Raw genomic sequence first — 23,223 nt, forward strand, 5'->3', positions numbered from 1 at the left:
TTGTGGGGTTTTCTTGGGAGGTGGGAGTGGGGAAGGACTGGTATGGTCTAACATCTCTTTTATTACTCAGCCATATTGCCCAAATTTCCTTTCTATTTGTTGTTTCCAAAACTCTACCGCCACCTTTGGTCTTGGCAGTCCTGTGGATTAGGCCCCATATTCTCATTCTTCTCAAAGCTTTGTAATGACTTTACTTTCCCATTTTCCTCTCTCTGGTCAGCCTGGTTCTTCTCAAATAAAGCTGTTCAGTGCCTCACTCATCTGATCAAACAAGGTACACCTGTCACCATGCAACTTCCTTGATGAATGCTAAGCTGGGAACATCAACACCTTGAATATCACCTCTTCATTCATTTAACCCCCAAATACCACCATTTCCACTGAGCATTCTTTAACCAGAAGGTAGACAGGCAGTGAATTCCACACAGCTCCACATTGTCTGCACTTTCTCCATGATGTTTTGGGTTTTCTTCATGCTCTTATATCTTGCCTATATCAGTGTTGCCTATTTCAGAAAATAAGCAACCAGGGGTCAGGAACCAGGGGCTAGAGAACACTCGGCAAAATCTTTGGCTGTCAGTTGGGGCATGTTTCTGGTGACACTGATTTGACTTTGCCAACTCACACAAAAAAGAAAACACAATGAAAAAGAGAAACGAGAGGCTCTGGGATATGCTGTCAGGCTCCTACTGGGAAAACAAACTCAATTTCTTGGAAAAATATACTAGAAACCAAAGCCAAGCTTTTAGTTTTCAAATAAAGATCTATAATTTTAGGGGGATACAACAGCGCTTAGTTGATAATTTTGTACTGGGATATTAAAATTTGAAAAAAGGAGAGGAAGACAGCTGGTAGCCCCTCTAATGTTATGTGCCTTCAATACGATCAGAAGGCCATGGGAAGACATGATCTGAAATTAGAAACATCCTGATCAAAACACAGACAAACAAGAACAAATCTAAGGAAAGAGTGGAGCTGCACTATGAAACACCAAAGGAAAAATGGTCAGGAGGATGCCGTATTTTTCCTACCTAGAATCAGACAACGTGGTCCAGTAATCTATGCGTGCTAGAGAGTGAACGTCAGACCATGAAGAGAGGCCATAGGTTTCTAATTATTTGAGAAAAGGGAGAAGGAAAAGCCAAGAAAGAAAGCTATCCTATGGGGCCAGGGGTTTAGGAATAAATGAGGGGATAACCACACAAGTCCTGAGGTAACACCTGCAGTACTAACGTAAGGAGGGAGGGGGACGAGGACGGCTGTGTCTCCTTGCCTCTCCTGGAGCCTGTACCCTTCCACAGCACAGCACCTCAGGCGTCTCCCTGCAGCAAATCACTCCCCAGGGTCAGGAGGAGCCCATGGCCTCTCTCACACCACAGGCATCTAAGTCCAATTCCCAAGGAGAGCTAACTTTGCAAAAGGCTAGAGAAAAAGACTTCTTAAATTTCCCTGGCCTCCTCTCCCCACCACTGTCTTCAGGTCTAAGGCACAAAGGCAGGTGCCAATTTGTAAGGCTGCCTCAGGCAATACCTGACCTGTGGCTCCAGTGCAATGAAAAGGGAAGCAGGATGTGAAAAAGGCTTTTAAAGTTCCAACAGGGAGAATGTTTCTCTCCCAGATTCCTTGATAAATCCTTCACTTCACGGTGAATACCCATTCTCCAGTCTTACATCACAACACAAACCTGTCTGACTTGAAATCTACTTGTGCCACTTACAATTTTTACTAAGTGATCAGCCATTCTGAACAGGCAACTTTATAATAAAGGGCAACATTCCATGCTGTCCAACAGCCTGCGTCAGCAACACAAAAATCATTACTTTGGCCATTAAAAAATTAATGAATTACAAAGTGTGTGCCACCTAAAATAAATCTTTAAATCTTCTTGCCCTATAAGAAAATCTACACATTTGCCTGCCTTAGGTCTTCCTCACTGGTTCTCTGGACATCTCTGCCCTCAGACACTCTGGCTAGCCCCAAATTTCCTTTGTGCACACAGTAAAGTCACTTGGGGGGAAATTCATAAATACAATAAGCAATCATCTAATCTCTTACTATTCATTAAAGCACTTTCTCCAAAGAGGGAAAATTATAGTATTTTTTAATTTAGTGGGCCTTCTTAAGTAACAGACAGGAACAGTAAAAGGGAGACCTATATATAAATAAACTAGAATCAAAACTCAGATCTCGTTTAATTATCCACTCTGGCTCCATTCCTATTTTGTACCATTCTAAACCCTCTCCATCATCATTCTACTTAAAGTCTAGGAAAACTTCTTAAAGGGTTGGTCTCACTTAACTTACAGTTAGGAGTCTAAAACTGACACAGGCCAGTTAGGCTCAGAGACACTGGCCATAGTATCACCATGGCATCAGAATTCTTTCTTTTGCTTCTCATGCTTTTTTTGATATGGACACTGTGGAAAGCCCAAGGGAGTTTAATCAGTTCTTAAGTTGCTGGAATCATCCACGCAAGTTTACTCTGGCAGCTCTGTCAGGCATGAAATTGTCAAAAGATAGAATACAACAGGATTTCTCTCTCTCTCTCTGACACACACACACACACACACACACACACACACACACACACACCCCTAGCTAGCTATCTCCAATATCTTTTCTTCTTCTTTTAAAGCTCTTCATCTTGGATGGTATCACACCTACCCAATCAATCTGAGGAACAAAACAAGCCTTAAGAATGATTGCTGATAAAGAAGTCAGGGCCACAGCAGGTCTTTTTGCATGCTAATTCCTGCTTATTGTAGCTGTACCTGCAACTACAGCTCTAAACAGAACATTTCTAATACAGAGGAAGGTAATTACATTCACAAAGGCACCTCTGTGTCAGGGCCGGGCACCAGGAGCCAGCAGGTCTGGGAGACAGAGGCTTAACAGAGACTCCTGCAGTGAATGCACATTGTCTAGCATGGGGGAAAATGCCAGACGGAGGGACCTGCAGCATTCAAGACAACAGTGGTGCACCTTGTCTGAGGAGGTTATTTAATGCTTCTGGCACCTGTAGTAAGAGCCACCCCTCCTTTTCTACCTTACAGGTTTAGAATTTATTTGGCATGTATAATTGTATATTTTGATCCTGGAGCTACAAACAATGGGCAGCATGTCATGTCTTGATCCCTTAGCATGCCTCTTGGTTTCTCCCAAGTGAGTTAACCCTTGTATACACAGTCTGGCAGCACTGCTCCTGCCCAGTCAAGGGAGAGTTAGGCCCACGTGCCTGGGATTTAAACAGGGTGAGTTTCAGTATCTTGCTGGGAAATACCACTCGTGCCAAGACCCGTTACGTGATTGTGTCACTGGTGTTAAAACCAAATGAACCAGCCAACAACTGGAGACTTGGTATCAGTGACACTGAAATTACTTCAATTTGAATATAAAATATCAAAACCTATTATTTAGTTTCATTAGGCCAGGGACTTTCAGGATATTGGTTTCTCCTTAATTTCACTGCAATTCTGACCAAAGCATCTTGGCAACTCAAGGTTTTTTTGTTTGTTTTTTTGTTTTTGTTTTTTGCAGGAAATGCCACTCCTATGTTGGTTCTGGTTCTCTACTGGTCTATTGCACACTGCTTTGCCACCAATGATGCTCATAGTGAGACAGGCTGGAAACCTAGTTAGTGGCACAGTTTTATGACATGAAATTTTGGTCTCTGAGCATGTCACCTTCATAAATCTAATCTATAAAACACATCCACCTTTTCAATTTTTCTTTTCTTTCCCTTCTTGCCTTCTTTCCCTTGACATCTTCCTACTATTTGCAAGTTCCACAATCTGTTACTACTCTAAGAGTTTATACCCTGGAAATTTTAATATACACACTTATGGTCTTTGTTAACTTCCTCCTGTATAATACATGCATTTTATACAACTTACATTATAAGCAACCCTCCCATCTTATGGTCATGTATTTTAATTCTAGCTTTAAAAACATGACACATTATAATTACCATTACACATATATTTAAATTCACACAATTCTACTTAGACTAAACATTTACCACTTTGTCATTCCTTCCTTACTGCATCTCAAAACTGTCATCGGGATCACGTTCCTTCTACCTGCAGTATTCTAGAATTTCCTTTAGTAAGGGCCTGATGGTTATATACATTCTGAGTTTTGCTATGTCTTTATTTTATCCTTGTTCCCAGAAGACATTTTTACAGTGTCTAGAATTCTAGGTTGAAAGGTTTTTCTCTTTCATACATGGAAAACACCATTCCTATGTCTTCTGGCTTCCACTGTTCCTGTTTTTAAGTTAGTTGTCAGTTCAACCATTCTCCTTTGAAGGCCATTTGTTTTTCTCTCTGGCCATCTATGAGCTTCTCTTCAGCCTTGGTATCCAGCAGCTTCACTCTGACATGTTTAGTCTAGATTATTTTTATTTAATGTCCCACTTGCGATTTGTTGTACTTCTTGAATCTGTGGATTGATAGCTTTTAATAGTTGTGGAGCATTTTTAGCCATCATCTCTCTTTTCCTTCTGGTTTTCTTTTATACCTATTAAACCATCTCATACTTTCCTCTATGTCTCAATCTCCCTTTGTCTCTCATTGCTAAGTTCTAACTAGAATCTTCCAATTCACTAACTCTCTCTTCATCTGTGTTTAATCTGTTGTTAAAACCAAAATTTTGAAATGTTCAGTTTTAAATTTTAATCATTATAAATATTTTCACCCTTTTTAATTTTTTAAAACAAATAAAAAACATTAATTTTATTTTTGATAATTTTGAAATTTTAAGACTTAGTAGGTTTAAAATGCTGCCTGTTGTTTTTTGCTATCTTTTCTTAAAGTACCTTGTTGCCTTGTGTGACTTCAGATTTTAGACTATGAGCTATTCAGTTTCCTTGCAACAATATCTATGAAAATTCTTTGAGGTCTGCGTTGAAGGTGGGCTCCTTTTGAGAAAATGTGTGTTTGCTCCTGTCAGATACCTGTGGGTACTACCAATTTAAGATTTTACCAGCTTGAGAGTTTTCATATCACCCAAGAAATATAAATTCAGCAAACTCATGTGAGACAAGGTTAAAATTCTTAATTACCTCTAGGGGAGGGAACCCTCTCCCTTTTCTTTCCCTCCACAACCAAAGCAAGTTTCCTTATAGCCCAGAATAGTAAAAGTGAGCATTTTTACTTTGCCCTTACACTGAGGTTAGTATAACCCTTTGAGGGCCAGCTTTATGGAAGATGAACTTTTTCAGGACCAGGAATTGGATAAGGCAAGACTGGTCCCTAATGTAGAGACTTGAAGGAGGCACTCAGTACCAGAGATGTTCAATACAAGGTCAGCATCCGAGACTAGGTGCCTCCTTACATTTTGTGACCTAAGTGTCTTGCTTACCTCGCCTTTTCTACCCCTTTCTTTTAGACTTAGCACTTTAGGCAGTACCTGGTTGTCCCTTGGGACATCAAAAATTAATGCTCAAGTTCAGGTGTTTGGCAAATGCCTTGAAGGCCAAAGCCAGCTTTAGGGTTCTGCTTATCCCACCTAAATTTTGGCTTGAATATTCCTCACTAGCTCATGAATTTGAAAAGGCTTGAACAAAATATATTAAAGTATATTACCCATTTTTATTTGTTTTCAATGGGATGATCAGTTCAAATATCCTAACTGCCAATGGCTCGAAACCCTATGGGGAGAACTTAATACCTTAAAGAGGAGATGCTCAAGCTGGCTTGTTCTTGACACATTCCCTCGACAATTCCTTCAAAATGTTGCAGTATTACACAGGCAATGCCCTTGATAATTCCTTTTTAACTTTTTCTCCTTGATGGAGATTTCAAAGTCCAAAGAGAAGGAAAAAGCTCTTTATTCCAATACCCTTCAGCACATTCAATGAAGGCCACTTCTCTGCATCATCAATCATTATGGCTGATCAGCTAGTTGAGCTGGGTATTCTCTTCGTGTTCCATCTTCCTACATGCCACTCTTCTTGAAGAAAATGACTTTTCAGAGAAAAGGAGACTGTACTAAAAAAAAAAAAAGTCATGGGATGCCTGGGTAGCTCAGTTAGTTGAGTGTCCAACTTCGGCTCAGGTCATAATCTCACAGTTTTTGAGTTAGAGCCCTGCATTGGGCTGTCTGCTGTCAGCACAGAGCCCACTTTGAATATTCTGTACCCCCCCCCCCCCCCCCCTGCCCCACTCACGCTCCCTCTCTCTCTCTCAAAAATACACAAACATTAAAAAAAACATAGTCGACATGTGCCATCTTAAATATGGATCTGTATCTGAATTCTGCCACTGCTCACCAACAGAAGGACACTGTAGGAACAAGAATACAGGCTTTGGAGTCAGAAACCTGAGCTCAGTTCATCACTCTGCCACTTAGCTAGCTGGTATTCGGTACAAGTTCGTAAAATCTCTGTACCTCAAGTCCCTCATTTATTAAATGTGAGTAACATTTTTACTGACGTAAGAATTTGTATCCAACAAATGGTATGAAGTACTCAGTATAATACTTAGCAAAAGGATTTTTCCATAAAAGGTGACAATGAAAAGGTAATTACCATCATCAATGAAAAGCACACTGTACTGTTGCAGCAGAAAATGGAAACAGCTAATATATTCTTTAAACAACTTGCAGCTGAGGTATGATTACTATATGGTTTCATACCTGAATCACAGTAGAGTTCTATATGTATCAGGCTAAGAGACAGTCTTTTATTTGGCAAAGACCTAATCCTACCAAAAAGTTTACACTGGTTTGCTAAATGATCATACTCCACATGGGACTTGTGGGCTGTCACATGGCATATTATCTCCTTAATTTTACAGTCAATAAACATTCCTTAAACTGGATACCTTTTAAATGCATACTTTAGTCACAATTAGAAACAAGATAAATGAAAGGACAGATTAGCAGAAATGTGTCTATCACTTCTAGAAAATATATTCAGAGCACTCTATCAACAATGGATTAGGAGCATAATTTTCAATACTTTTAAACATGAAAGACCACATATTTTATTCTAAAAGTTTAATTAAAATAAAAAAGTATTGTGTTCAAACTAATCCTGCATGCACTTGGCAAAAAAACAGAAACAGAAGAAACTCACAACAAAAGAATAAAATGCGACCTTGGTAAAAATGTTTGCCTCTGGACAAATAGGTTATCTGTGGGACTAGGAGGCCAACATTTTATTGCTATTTACTCTTTTCTATCTGAATTTTCTTCTTTTAAAAACTATTTTGCCTACCAAAATTAATTTTTAACAAACTCTATGACAGTTAATTATTAAAGAACTATGATGCTACATGTTTATATTCTCTCACTTCCCTTAGTACTAGTTATTTTGAAGGCAATGGTACCATATTCATTTTTGTAACTCCAGCTCCTAGTAGAGAGTTAGCCCTCAACAAATATTTGGTCAACAAATGGAAAAATGATAAGAAAATTAATCATTTTCTAATACTTTTTATTTTCTTTTCTTTATGAAGTACTACATTTTAATTGCAATACAGTTAGCATACAGTGTTATATTAGTTTTGGGCGTAAAATAGAGTCATTTTCTAATATTTTTTTAAAAGTATATTTATTTTCAGAAAGAGAGCATGAGCAGGGGAGGAGCAAAGAGAGAGGTAGAGAGAGAGAGAATCCCAAGAAGCTCCATACTGTCAGGGCAGAGCCTGATGTGGGGCTCAAACTCACAAACTGAGAAAATAACCCAAGTAAAAATCAAGAGTTGGACACTTAACTGACTGAGCCACCTAGGCACCCTGATTTTCTAATATTTTTAAGAATCTTTTCTAGTCCCCTTTAGCACACTCAATTCCTTTGAGTAGTGTTTTATAAAAATAATTATTTTTCAAGTTGTCTCCTTTTATTTGGTTTTCTAAAGTCCAAAGAAGAAGGCATGACCTAGAGATAGCTGTTGAGCACACAGCAGGGAAAATTACCTAGGACTGGGGCAGAGTGGAAGGAGCTAGATATCTCTGCAAGAATCTATTAGTTGACATGCTATAATTTAAAATTAATAACTAACACATCATGCAAACTATGTGCTCAGTTCTAGCCTATGTCTTTTAAATGCATTATTTTAGTAAACCCTGACAACAATCCTGTGAATATGTAGGTTCTATTACTATCCTCTTTTTACAAATGATGGCAGCTGAAACACAGCAACAGAAAGATTTTAAAAGTTTTTTTTTTGTTTGTTTTCTCTTAATTCAACCTTTAAGCATAATATGGACAACATCATATGATTTCCATTATTATTTCAAGTTTACACCATATTAGATACAAACCCCAGCCCCTTGAGGTATTTGATATCCTCTTGTGAATTTCTAACCGGTATCACTTTACATTAATGCCATCCCTTCTCCCCACCATCCCTGGCTTACAGCCCCCTAAAAGGCTACCCAGCCTTCAGTTTTGCCCTCCTACATGGCACTGTCCACACTGAAACTGAATTATCCTTCTTCAAATGCAAACCTGACCATGTCATTTGTCTTTGGCTTCCACTGGTGAACGATGACTCCTCCCTTAAGGCTATCTCCCTTTCAGAAAGCCTTCCAGACCTTGCTGTGGAGTTAGCCCCACCTCCCTTAGAACCTGTGCACACCCCTGACAGCCCTTCCCAACTGCATATTATGTTGTACTCCGAGGGTCTTTTTACTGGTGTGACCACCCCACGAGATGGTAAACTTCTGATAAAACCATGCACTTCTTATTATGTTTGTATCCCCGGCACCCAGGGCAGAGCTTGCTGGGTAAAGGAATGGATGCCTCTGAAAAGGAGAAAGCAAACTCTCATATAATTAGCTGCTTTCTTTACAGCTGATGTCCCACCATCATAGTCTTTGGTCATTACTTGCCAAAGTAATTCACTCACTATCTGTGCTCTAATATCCTTGTTTATAACTTGGAAACACCTGGCTTTTGTTTACCACTCATTTGCTCAACAAATATTTATCAAATGTCTATTTATGTGTCAGAAACTGTTATACAAGGTAGGTCTCTGGTATCAAAGTACACTCTAGATGAGCAGACACACACACCCAGGGAGACCATGACAGCAAGTGATGTGGCTGTCTTTCTGAGCAAGCGTCTGCTGACCTAAGATGTGAAGGGAAGAATGTTTAGGCAGAGGGAAAAGCAAGAGGGAGTGAACTTGGCATATCTGAATAAAAGAAATGCAGCCAGTGTCGCTAGCAGAGGATGGTACAAAATGGAGGGTGGAGAAGATAGGGCCACAGGGAAGGAGCTGGGGTTCTATTCTAGGTGCAACAGGAAGCTGCTAGATGGTTTTCCTTTAGGAAGACATGGTTTCTGTAGGGCACACTCGTGTCTCATTTCCTCTGGTTTCTGCTTAATAAGATCTCATGTGAGAGGCTTTCCTGATCACCTATTAAAATGCACCCCCTGGGGCGCCTGGGTGGCTCAGTCGGTTAAGCGGCTGACTTCGGCTAAGGTCATGATCTCGCGGTCCGTGAGTTCAAGCCCCGCATTGGGCTCTGTGCTGACAGCTCAGAGCCAGAAGCCTGCTTCAGATTCTGTGTCTCCTTCTCTCTGACCCTCCCCTGTTCATGCTTTGTCTCTCCCTGTCTCAAAAATAAATAAAACGTTAAAAAAAAATTTAAAAAAATGCACCCCCTGCCCCATATCCCATCCTGCCTTGAGCCTTTTCCTCACCCTCATCTGCCTCTTTTTTCTTCAAAGTCTTAACACCCACCTGATGTCAGAGATTTGTTTTTGTTGAACTGCGTGTAGGTGACACACAACGTGATAGTTTCAGGTGTACAACATAGTGATTCACCATCTCTAGATGATAGTGCTGTGATCACGACTAGCGTAGCCACCATCTGTCACCATACAACACTATTACAATGTCACTAACTATATTCCCTATGCTGTACCTTTTATCCCCATGGCATATTCCCGGCATAACTGGAAGCCTGTTATCTCCCACCCCTTCTCCTGTCTTGGCCATCTCTGCCACTTCCCACCCCACCTCTCACCAAATTTACTTTCTTGATGGCTTTTTCTACCCACCAAACGTTGAACAGGGACTTGGCTCTTCACAGCCGCATCCTAACCTACCAGAGTAGTCAGCTTTCATTAAAAGTGTGTGGAGTGAATTAATTAATCTGATTTACATTTTAAACAGACCAACTCTGGCTGCTGTGGGGACAACGGATTTAAGGGAGTCAAGAGTCAAAATGAATAAATCCATGAGGAGGCTTTCACAGACACCCAGATGAAAGATAAATGTGGGAGAAGTAAGACGGTGAGAACTACCACCTTGGTGGCTGTAAAACCATCTAATGGCCCTTGATGTTAGCAGGGCACAAGTGTCCTCAAAGTAATGATGGGACAACTGTATTCTTCAGGTGGGGTCAGGAACTCAGAAAAATAGGTATTTTTAAAAGCTCCTAAATTGAGTATTCTTGTGTACTCATACACTATCAAGCTCAAATTGATAAACTGATGTCATCTGACAACATCTATTCACACTGAAACTATGCACATGCCCCTTGACTTAGACATTTTCATTGCTAGGAATTTATCATTTGCATATACTCACAAAATTATGTCAAAATACACTGTAGGGGATATTCACCTTGTCATTGCTTATAGTATCCCCAAACTAGAAGCAACACAAACATTCATCAATAGGAAACTTCTTAGAAAAACTTAAAAAAAAAATGTACACAGCTATTAAGTACAACGAAAAAAGAGTTTTAAGGTCTACTGCATGCATTTGAAACTCCTATAACATTGTGTGTCAACTATACATTTCAACTTAAAAAAGATATATGGTGTATTTAGAGATATTCTGTTTGGGGAGCCTGGGTGGCTCAGTTGGTTAACATCTAACTCAAGTCATGATCTCACAGTTCGTGGAATCGAGTCCCACATCGGGCTCTGTGCTGACAGCGCGGAGCCTGGTTGGGATTCTGTCTCCCTATCTCTGCCCCTCCCTGGCCTGCTCCCTTTTTCTCTCTCAAAAAATAAATAAATAAGCATTAAAAAAAAGAAATATTCCCTTTGTGTTAAAGCGTGCACACACACATACAACATTGAAACTGATATAATTTGTGATAGATACACAGAGAGAAAAGGAGATAAATACAGATGTAATTAGATTTTTTTTTCTTAAGGATATGTAAGAAAATAGTGGTTACCTTTTGAAGAGAGAAGGAAGCAGTAAGGGTTTGAGAGTCTTACTTCTTCACATATCTTTTGAATTATTTGATTTTTTTTAAAGGTAAACTTCTATTTTAAACACACACAAACAACATCTCTGAGAGAATTAGCAGAATAAGTAAGAATGTACTGATGTATCACTACTTGCTTCCTGATTTTAAGGAGAGCAGCTCCAGTGACTGATTTATACATACTATGTGAATGAACACACATACACACATACTTGCATGTAGATGAAAATTGTATTTGAATGCTCTGTTAAATGCAGAGGGACAAATGCCTTTGGTGAGAACACAGTCGATACCGCTCCTATCCTAAGTGGCCACCTTCCAGGCTGGAGTGTAATTGTGATTACATAATCTGAAAGCAGTTTTCAACAATGCTTGATATCCTGGCTGTCACCGCTTCACTGACCATGTTTTTGCCCTCACAAAGCACCATGAACTTGTCCATTGCTTAAGGAAGCAACTTTTTAGCCTATATCAGCTGTGTTGCCCTTATTAATGTTAAATGATGTTTCCTTCCATTACTACAGTGTAAACCATTCCCTTGTCAAAGCTCTGTTGGCTCCTATGGGCAAGGTACCATTCAAAAGATGCATACCACTTTCTTTTCTATGATGGAATTGATTTTATTTATGTTCCAGGGGCTTATGCAATAAACAAAATTTATGTAGGGAAAGGGAAATACATGCTCATATATTCTTAAGAAAAGTAATATATGTTGTAGTTTTTTTTTTTAAAAACTACATTATATTCAAATAGCTCGTTCAGTGGCAGTTAATTTTCTTGCCTTTACTTCAATTACCTACCTAGTCTGTGCTGTGACTAAATCTCCCCTAAATGTTACAAAAGGTGGGGGGGGAGGGGAGGGGGCTTTGTTTGCAGAGTTCACTATATCTGTTCTAAACCATTTCTAAGCTCAGGAATGTGAAATGTTTACCAAATCCACTTTTTTTTCAGTTGTAAATGTATTTCTAAAGCAAACGTCCTAATTACCATTTACTGGGAAGTCACAGAATACTTGGGTAATTTGCAAGTCAATTCAGGAGAAAAAGAGAAAGACTGGTTAAGTCCAATTTAGGTGAGGTTAAACAGCAGGCCTAAACACACAGACAGAGCCACTCACCACACACTCCTCCCGGGTCTTACATTGTCATGTAAACAACAGCAAACAAAAGATCCAAGGGAAGGAGAATGAAGATCACCAGTCCCCACTAAAACCGGGACAGTAGTTCTCTTTTTAAAGACCCACCTGCAGGGACACATACCAAGTTCTACATTGTTAGGTCACTCCAGGCCATTTCCATTTTTCTGCCCAACTTAAAAAGACTAGAGACAGAGGGGCGCCTGGGTGGCTTAGTCAGTTTCGGGCCTCCAACTTCAGCTCAGGTCATGATCTCACGGTTCATGAGTTCGAGCCCCGCGTCGGGCTCTGTGCTGACCGCTCAGAGCCTGGAGCCTGCTTCGGATTCTGTGTCTCCCTCTCTCTCTGCTCCTCCCCTGCTCATGCTCTGCCTCTCTCTATCTCAAAAATAAATAAAAACATTAAAAAAAATTTTTTTTAGAGACAGAAAAACCTTTATGACTAAAAAGCAGTACCCCGAAACAAAATCACAGCAAATCATGGAAATGCTAAAGTCCCAAAGCTCCAATGCTTCAGCATTCCCTAAAAGGATGGATCTTGACTTGCTAAAAGATTTCTGAGCAGGGAAGGGTGGGGTCAGATGAGCGAAACTGGAGAGGAGAGATTCGCAAGAAACAAAACCCGTGGCTGGAACAGGGGAACATAAAGGAGGGTCGCGGAGGGTGATAATGCCGGACTGAGCCAACAGAATGGAGAGGTGAGCTCTCTGCTGAGTGAAGCCTAGACTCAGTCTTAGTGAATTTGGCCGCTGACACCAATGGCCTGCAGAAAGGATGGGACTGCAGAGTTGCACAGACACCCGAGTTTCCAGAAGCTCTCAAAGTGTTAGTGACTTCACTTGGTAATTACCAATACTCCAAAAGCAGCATTTTGTAAGGCAGCAACAAGCCCCATGGAATGCCTCTGAACTGGATTAAACCACCAGGCTAGTAATTAAACTACCTTTTTATGGGAGAGGTCTCTTGCTCAAACTTGAGCAATCCTGCTCATTTCAGGAAAGCAGTGGAAACAAGAAACTTCTGAGCCTCGGTTTCAGCCCAGATACCCGTCATCGGCAGCTTCTATTTTCCGAACTGCAAAATCAGGAGACCAACTTCTTGCAAGGGGTGTTAGCAGGGATTTAGATTTTGAAATACTGTGAAGATGAAAAGGACTCTCAGTCTTATATCATTTGCAGGTAGTTTAACAGTCTCCGTTTCTGTGTCAGCAAACAAGTTTTTACCATTTTATCTTTCGAGACGTTTCGATAGCAGTCATTGCCATAGTACCTAAGTGCTTTTCACCAGACAACCTGCTGAAAGACTGCTTGGCATCTTGTCAAAATGACGTACGTGCTGCCACGCTTGCTACAGTCTGCAGAGAGCCCAAAAATTTAGAAAAGAAGACTACTCTTCTTCAAATTTATCGGTGCTGTGCTTTGTGATAATACTGCTTGTTCCTTTACAGCTGGAGAATAATTTGGTAAGTGAAATGCCTCTAACAGTGTGCTCCCTGCACAACCACAGGCTGAGTATTTTGGGCACTACTTACAAAATCTGCATGCTTATTCCTAACCACACATGCCTAAATATAAGGCAAGATTTTCCCCCCTAAAACTAACCCCAGAAAAGGTGTGTCACATTATATTCAAGTCTAACAAAGTCTTGGATCATGGGGTACAATCACTTGACCTTGAGAAGTACAGAGTAGCATTTGGGGACAGGCGGATTTGCCTGCAACAACCTCAATCATCACTAACACTGGATGTTTATACCAAAATCACCTCCAAAACTTGAATTAAAGAAAAGGGGAGGGGGGAGTATTCCTGGGGGTAGGATCTCATAAATGCTGAATGTCAAAACAAGGCATTTTACACGGACTCTCAAAAGCAATACGATAAGTTGTTTATGGGACCAGGTATGTCCATTCAGGATGAACTGGGAAGAGGAAAAAAGAAACAACTGTCCTCATGCTGTGTGTCTGTGGGATAAAATTTCCAGGGACAATGCTGCACACGGAGCCCAAAAGTGCTTCACCCTGCCAGCGTGGGATAAAAACGCAGACAATGTACTCGGCAAGACCATGTGAATGGTTGATTCACAGGTGGCGATCCAAACACTGATTCAAAATTCTTACAAAGAGTTTGAATAAGATATTTCTTGATATGTATGGACAGAAAAAAGTCATATCAATTTCCTATGATGGGAATTTGTATGTTTGTGTGTAAATAAATGAAAACTATTTTGAGTAAACATCTGACTTCAGGTTTATTTATCCCTAAAACTTTACTTAGTCAAGTTGGCCGTGAAAAAATTTTTTTAACTTTCTTACTGAAAAATTGTAAACACCTTATGTTTGATAAAGCCTTATGGCTGGGGATATATGGAGGCAGTTCTAGTATATTCCAGTTCAACTTCTTGGTAGAGGAGTGTGAATAATAAATTTCAAGAATTTTCTGAAAGCCTGGTTTTGCAATTATTCTGAAAAACTATTTTCTAAATGACAATTAAGATTCAAAATAATTATGACAAAGGCATATATATGGACAGGGTTGGAAGATACAGGATCAGAAAATAAATTCCCAATCTAGTACGGGCTTCTCCTTTAACTGAGCTCAGTGCATCTTCCGAAAAATGGTACCCTGTGATCTTTGTTTCTACCCTTCACAGAGGACAGCACTGAGAATTAGCTTTTTGTATGGGTAACAAATCCAAATAAAGCTCCAGCCACTGTTGCTGCAAAGAGCTAACTGCTGAGCAACACTCACATCATAGTCATCTGTGATTAGTATGTCTTGAGGATGGCTTTAAAAAAAAATTTTTTTTTTAATGTTTATTTTTAAGAGACAGAGAGAAACAGATCACAAGCGGGGGAGGGGCAGAGAGAGATGGAGACACAGAATCCTAAGCAGGCTCCAGGCTCTGAGCTGTCAGCACAGAGCCTGGCGTGGGGCTTGAACTCACAAAGTGCAAGATTATGATCGGAGCTGAAGTTGGACACTTAATCGACTTAGCCACCCAGGCGGCCCTCAAGGATGGCTTTTTGATGGCATGCATGAAGGCACCCTATGGGCCCCAGCAGAATGCCTTTTCCAGGTACCAAAATGTGAGGAGTCAATTTCATGCTGATGAGAAGTTTATTTACATAGTTCACCCCATCTGCTAATTTAGGAGATGAACACAGATCAAGTAAATGACTAAAAGGACAGTTACCTTGTAGATCCCAAAGAACCCCAGGTCCCTTACGACAGACAGGGCACTGACTCGGGGACCAGTAGTGATCTCTCCAGCCACTTGCAAACGGATCTTGACGATTTCTAAAGGATTTGTGAAAATCACCTGGGAGCCTCCTGCCTAGAAAAAGAGAAAAAAAGTAAAGATTTAGGATCACAGAAGGGTAAGGGTAAGGAAGGTCGGGAAGAGGGTGTGATTATCGTCTATGGAGCTCAGAATATTCTATCTTCAAGAGGCTGTAGTTTTCCATCCTCGTTCCATCAATTACGACAGGGACTAAGATGGGGCACCTGGGTGGCTCAGTCAGTTAAGCATCCAACTTATCTCAGGTCATGATTTTGCGGTTCATGAGTTCAAGCCCCACATCGGGCTCTAGGTTGACAGCTCAGAGCCTGGACCTTGCTTTGGATTGTGTCTCCCCCGCCCCCCACCTCTCTCCTGCTTGCACTCTGTCTCTTTCTCTCTCTCAAAAATAAATAAACATTAAAAAAGAAAAAAGACAGTGACTATGAGTCTGAATCAAAATACAGTTACTGCCAAGGAGGTCTTGGGTACTGAGGTCCTATTTCCCTCATGCAGACGTTGAAAGAGGGCAAAGAGCAGAGACAGATGTCTTGTGGCTTCACCAAAGTCCTTGCAATGAAATGGATTCCCTGAAGCACAAACAACTGCTATCACAGGGCTCAAAGCCAAGGGCACAAAGGCAGCACTAAAATGAAAATCAAATAGTATCCAAATAAAGAGACACAAACCTGCTTGTCCAAATAGGAGGAGATAGGGAGGACACAGGTTCTCCCGTGATGGACTCTATGATTCTGGCAATGATTCAAGAATTGCCAGAGAACACGTAAACTTAGATGAAAGCTATTTTGTCTTCTCTTAAAAAATCAGGTCCATCATCAAACACCATTTCATGGAGCTGCATATTCTTATAATTTTATGTATGTATTACCTGTGTATAGATTAATCTTTTTATAGAAGATAAATGTCAAAGTAGTAAAAATATGCATCAAATCAATTATGGCCCAAACTCTGAGCAATGTGTATTATTTCATTCCAGCAGTGGCTGGGTGCCCCACCTCTAAGATCATCAGCAGAAGTCTTTAAAGTGGACTTGGGGCACCTGGGTGGTTCAGTCAGTTAAGCATTTGGCTCTTGACTTCAGCTCAGGTCATGATCTCATGGTTCATGGGTTTGAGCCCCGCATCAGGCTCTGCGCTGGCAGCATGGAGCCTGCTTGGGATTCTCTCTCTCTCTCCCTCTCTCTCTACCCCTGCCCTGCTTGTGTGCTCTGTTTCTCTCTCTCTCAAAATGAATAAACTTAAAAAAATAAAAGTAAAAAGAATAAAACGTACTTAAACAATAAAGTGTATTATAAGGGAAGTTTTAAGCTAGTTATTTTGAAGCTCAGCTTGCATTTATTATACACAATTACATTCTTTCTCACTGTACTTCAGCTTATTTCTTGTCACAAATATATTAAATTTTTATTTCTTCCAAACTAAGGTTGATACACAGTATAGTTCAGAATCTTTATTACCTAGTGATGCCACCACACTAGACCAGATATGGTGCTGATATTTTACAGCTCAGTAGATGCCATCACGGTAACAAGCATAATTTGGATTAATATCATACAAAACTACTTCTTATTAGATTCTCTGACCCCATTAACCAATGTATGTGCCCTCATAAAAAGGCCAGTACTAATCAACACTGGATAAACAAAGATGATCTTGAAATCATAATTCACTTGGAAATAAAAATTAGATACAATATAAATATCCAACGATGAGAGATAGATTAAATGAATTTGGGTATGTCATGCAATGGAGATACTATGCTGCCAATGAAAATATTGTGGAAAAGGTCCAATATATATATATACTGGGAAGTATAAACTCTCATGTTCAAATGCATGTACAGCTTTCCCCCCTGTTATCCCTTACCGTCGTGTAGAAAATACACCAATGTAGTGCTTTTTAGGTGGTAGGATTACAAGTGGTTTATTTTCTTTTCTGCTGTATTTCTTATTTCTTCTACACAGATTATATATTACTTCTATAAAGAAAAATAAATATCTCTGCATAACTTATCTGGTATGTATAGCAATGTTAGCTAAAAAAAGTAAAGAAATATGTTCATCCATTAATTCTCTATAAATCAAACTTTTTTTTTATTTTTACCAACTTGATATCTTAATCAAGACACACTTGATCTTAAAAACAGACCAAGCCCACCCCTCTCACCACATTACAACTGTTTAGAAGGCAGCAGTATGGTCCAGTGTCTTGACGGCCACACAGACCACCTCTCTTTGCTTACTTGTTTCACCCCTCACCTTTGGCTCTCCTACGTGACTCTCAGGAGGTGGGCCAAACAATCCTGGCAGGAAAAAACCTAGGTTAGATTCATCAAAAGGTCCAAGAAAGGCCCTTAGATAGCGGGAAGGAGAGCATGAGGCGATATGCCCAGAGGCTGGTGTGTTCTTCTGGTCCCACAGACATTTGGCTCCCTCTTCTCTGGCTCAGAACAGCTGTTCTTTGTTCCCACACTGCTGGGACCTGCGGGGAGGCAGAAAGGCCAAGTCCCCACCTGTCTACAGCTCCTCAGTATTTTGTGGGTTTGCACCTGCATCTTTCCACATGACATAAGGGAGTTAAAGTTGTCAGAAGGAAGAGAGGAAATGGACCTGGCTTAGTAACAGCACCAATGGTACAATGAGGATTATGTCTGTGCTTCCTGACCCAAGCTCTTGAGTTGCAAAAATGAATAAAAAATAAATATGTAAAAATTGTTTTATGGGAGCAGAATGAGAAAGATTTGCTGAGCTGGAATTAATCCAATCTGAGGCTGATTTATAAAAGTCCCAATGTGGGTAACGGCATCTCTATCAAGGGCAGAACGGACAGGAGTCTGCATTGTCGATCTTCTTAAAGAACAGCACAGGAATGCAAGGCACACTCATCAACAGCGGCTGCAGAGGCACCTGCGCGCATGTGCACACTGAGTCCCTGTCCCATTTGTCAAACCACCTCACTCAATATGAGGCTTGCGGAGATGGCAAACGGACCGCAGCCAGCACGATGTCTGTGACACAGTAGTGTCACCATAGAGTTTTTTTCTCCTCTCTCCCAAAGTGATGGTGCCCCTCTCTGCCGCATGTTATGGTCACTTGCGAAGCTCTGAAAAAGTACTGGCTTCCAAATCCTACTTCAGATAAATAAGAAATTCTGCAACTGCTCTTTAAAAAACCCGATTAAGATGTGCAGTGAGATTTGAGAATCGCTCTACTTCACTGGATCACCTCCATGATCCCTTTAAATTCTGAGAGGCTGCTTGACAGGCTTACTTACAGCTGTGACTTCTAATTCCAGTTCTCCAGTTTCTTTCAGAGGGCAACTTTTATGTTTTACATCTGACCTCACAACAAACTTTTTGTACGTCTCCAAGTGGTGCCGTTATTAAAGGGTATAATCCTTAGGCACAGAATCGCTGTCTTACTCGTTACCTTATATCTGCACTAATAGTTGTAAAAGTTAATGTTATATACAAAATAAGAACTTAATACTCAATTCCCTGACTCCCAGCCAATCGATAGATACCAATTCTTTTAGCACGGCACAGTGAATTCTAATCACTAAGGACAATGCAAAAGTCAAATCCACTTCAGACAGCTGCAGGGAACAGACGCAGTGGGAAGAAAGTGTAGTGATACTGAGAAAAAATAATGATGTACTCCTGGCTTCGGGTGGGCTCAGAAAGAAAGAGCTTCCAGACTCAAAGTGGCACATTGTACAGGTACCAAAGATGAATCAGTCCTTTGGAGTCAAGCTGGAAGGAAATGAGAGACTCCAAGGCACCAAGAGAAGATGCTTATCATCAGATGCACAGTGTCTGGGCATCACCACGACTTGATCACTGAGCGGCACACTGGCTGCCGCTCTCCCAGTCTATTGTCCATTCACAGTGCCTTACCTGTGTCCCTCCTCCGTGAGATCAAAGATAGCTGAATCCACAGACCGCGAACAGGAACACCTATTGTGCATGTCTTTGTGTCCCTCATCACTTGAGAGACCTGGCTGTGTGATGATGCTGTTTTGTGTGTGTGTGTGTGTGTGTGTGTGTGTGTGTGGAATTTTGTCACAAATCACTTCCCTGTGACTTTCTGGAGTCTGTGGCAAGTAGGACAGGCAAAGATTTTCTACACTGCACTAGAACTGGTTCTGTGTGGGTGGCACATTATATTTACAGTGGGGACGCTGAGGTGTCTATAAGTTTCCTTTCTACAGGTTCTTTATTACTGAAACCTTAGTTCCTACCCAGCATCTGGATCTATCCAAGAAACACACGTGCTTATTACTACAGACTCACTTCTGCTACCTGATCATTCATTCATTCATTCATTCACATCATAAAAGTCCCAAACATTTATAAGCAATCGTGCTCAAAGTTTGTCTTAAGAGCTGCAAGGGCACAAGATGAGTGAGAAAACATTCCTGTTCTCAAGGAGCTTGAAATAGGAGTGAGGTCATAAATATTCATTAAGCATCCATTACTGGGTATCAGGGTATTTATTGCTTTGCATGGATTACAGATCTTCAGCCCACTAAAAAGGTATTTTTTCCAGATTTTACATAAGAGAAAATTGAGGCATAAAAGATTAAAGAAACTGTTATGGGCTGAACTGTGTTCCAACAAAATTCATATACTGAAGTCCTAACACTCAGTACCTCAGACAGTGCCTGTATTTGGAGACAGGGCCTTCACAAAAGTAGTTAAGGTAAGATGAGGTCATATGGGTGGCCCCTACTCCCATGTGGCCTTTGTCCTTATAGTAAGGGGAAACTGAGATATGGACACAAATGTGCACAATGAAAAGAGAGTGTGAGGACACAGCGAGAAGGGGGCCATCATCAGGCCAAAGAAAGAGGCCTCTGAAGAAACCAACCCTGCTGACACCATCTTGGACTTCCAGCTTCCAAAAACATGACAAAATAATTCCACCCAGTCTGTGGAATTTTGTTATGGTAGGACTGGCAAACCAATACAGCACTTACACAAGGCTACACAGCCAGCAAGCAAAGGATTTTCTATGGAGTCCAATAAATACATGTGTTACGAAGAAAAAACATGGCACATAGGCAAAGGGAATGTAACTAACTAACAAGAAGAGGTAAGGTCCAGATAAACTGCCATGGCAATTCGAAGAAAGGTAAGATATCTGTTGGATGGGATAACCTGGGGAGGTGGTAAGGCATGTAAGAAAGTAACATATCAGTTGGTGACTGAGTGCAATTAGGATTTAGCTAATCCAGGCAGAGAAGGGCACAAAGGCACAGTGACTAAGGCCTGGCACACTTAGAGAGCAAAGAGACCCAGCACCGTGTGTCCAGTGAAGTTTTAATATGGATGATAATTATGAGATCAACATTATCATCCACTAGCATTTACTGAGTGTTTACTATGTACTACACGTTACACTAAGAGCTCTGTATGAATTTTCTCCGTTGGTCCTCATAACATAAGGTAGCTAATAATACTATTCCAGTGTTATAAGTGAGCAAATGGAGACTGAAAGGGTGAAGGAGCTTATGTAACCTGCCTGAGATCACAGAGCTAGGAAGATGGAGTCTATATTCAAAGCAGACCTGCCCGAAGCCAGACAGGCACTTCCACCATTTATCACTACGTATCCTGGCAGCACAGAAGAACCAGCCAGCTGCTTAAGGCCACGAGAGAAGAAGGCTGGAGAAGGCTACTGGGGCCAAATCACAGAAGGCCTCGATAGTGCCTTCCTGTGCTCGTGCGGCGGGAGGAACGCAGGTTATAAAGGGTTTAGACCTGGAGAGTGTCGTGACTACCATCTGTGTCTCGGAAAGATGGACCGGGTGGTAGAAGGGAGAGTTCAGTAGGGGAGACGAGCCCAAAGCCAGGGATAACAATTAGGGTTTTAGCAGACTAGATGAGAGAGAAGAAAGGCCAAAATTGGAACAATTACACCAGCAAGAAGGTATGGGGGTGGATGGCTGAGCACTGGATGCAGCAGAGAACGCCGGGCCCCGCTGCTGAGAATGCGGGAGAAGGAGTGTGTAGGATCAAAGAAAGGACCCATATTTTTACAGGTGTGTAACAGGAACAAAGGGGCACAGAGGAAGGGTGACACATCCAGAAGGCAATGGGAAAGCGAGCTGGGAGTTAGGGAGGGAGTCAGAGGAGGGTGTCATCCCCCATCTGTGCTAACTGAAGTCAGGAGCTCACGTGGGGTGCAGGGAGATGAAACGTCAACAGTGGAGACCTAAGTGACAAGAAGCCTCCGCCACACAGCACAGCAATCCAGGCACAGAGGTCAAGAGAGGGGCTTCTGGAAGGGAAAAAGCCAACAACAAAATGGGCAACAATATCTGCTGGCACAGGGAGGCAATGTCCAGCTCACCGTGTGATCTGTGGTTGGAAAGATGGAAAAGTGGATGCTGGGGAATCAGAATTTGTGCAATCTACATTTTTTTAATGTTTATTTATTTTTGAGAGACAGAGAGAGACAGCGAGCAGGGGAGGGGCAAAGGGAGGGGGAGACGCAGAATCCGAAGCAGGTTCCAGGCTCTGAGCTGTCAGAACAGAGCCCGACGTGGGGCTCAAACTCACAAACCACGAGATCATGACCTGAGCCAAAGTCAGATGCTTAACCGCTTAACCGACTGGGCCACCCAGGCGTCCCATGTGTAATCTACCTTTTTAAGGGAAGGGAAAGAGAGAGAATGATGTCATTTATGGAAGCAAGCAAGGCAGAATGCAAATGCATTTAGGGTCATGAAGGAGAACAGCTCTAGGGGACAGTGAAGAGATAAATTGGAGCTGAGGAGGATTAGGTCACACTTATGCAAAACAGCACACAAGTTCTGGGTGGGGGAGGGGAGTGGAAGGCAGACAGACAGTGAAGCCGGGATTTCCCTACTATTTATGATTCAAAGACAAACAGAATCAAATGGATCAGGATTTGGCACAAGGAGACAAGGGAAGTTCTGAAGCATAAACTGAACACAAAACAACAAATGACCCCTGAGAACAAGAGTAACATCACACTCTGGCTCTCCAGAAGTTATACAAAGTTATGGTGAAGTTAGTCCGATGTGCACAGACAGGAGGACAATGAAGTACCTAGTGACATCTAAAGAGGTGTCTGATGCAGTGGCCCATGCTTGCCACCCCGCAGCTCAAACAGACGGGCGACACAGCAGGATGCAGTGTGCTGAAGGGCTGTTTAGGCATGCTTATCTGCATCTGCCTGAAAGGACTGGAGCCACGGGGCAGCACCCAGTGGGTTCTCCATTAAGACCCCACTGTGTGCACAGGCCTGCAGATGAGGAATGAGTCAGTTCAGTCTTATGTGGATTCTCACCCGGACGAGGCTAGGTATGTTTACTGCCCACTGTACTAATAGTGAATGCTAGTGTCAATGTGACAAAATGCTTTGTAGCATTTTTTTTTTTTTTTAAAGAAAACTGTGTGCCAACTCCACAGCAGATGTGTAAGAGTGAACAAAACTAATGAACACCCCCCCCCCATACACACACACCTTACAGAGCACATTTCTGGCTGTTACTCACAGGACTGTGCGAAGATAAAATGGAAAGAGGTACATAAAGCACTCATCCCGGTGCCTGGCATAATACTCAATCAATGATACTGCTTACCA

General features: G+C 41.4%; 1 protein-coding gene across 7 annotated transcripts in view; it reads right to left on the reverse strand.

The window, feature by feature from the left end:
- The window catches only part of SLC25A13 (solute carrier family 25 member 13), a 189,770-nt gene that overhangs the window by 15,168 nt on the left and 151,379 nt on the right, over positions 1-23,223 (reverse strand). For all 7 annotated transcript variants that reach the window (XM_049641497.1, XM_049641493.1, XM_049641492.1 and 4 more), the window contains one exon: positions 15,507-15,647. In XM_049641497.1, coding sequence (XP_049497454.1) covers positions 15,507-15,647 — 141 coding nt within the window. The remainder of the gene's footprint in view (positions 1-15,506; positions 15,648-23,223) is intronic.

Source organism: Panthera uncia, chromosome A2 (genome assembly GCF_023721935.1).
Source record: "Panthera uncia isolate 11264 chromosome A2, Puncia_PCG_1.0, whole genome shotgun sequence".
Classification (NCBI taxonomy): Eukaryota; Metazoa; Chordata; class Mammalia; order Carnivora; family Felidae; genus Panthera; species Panthera uncia.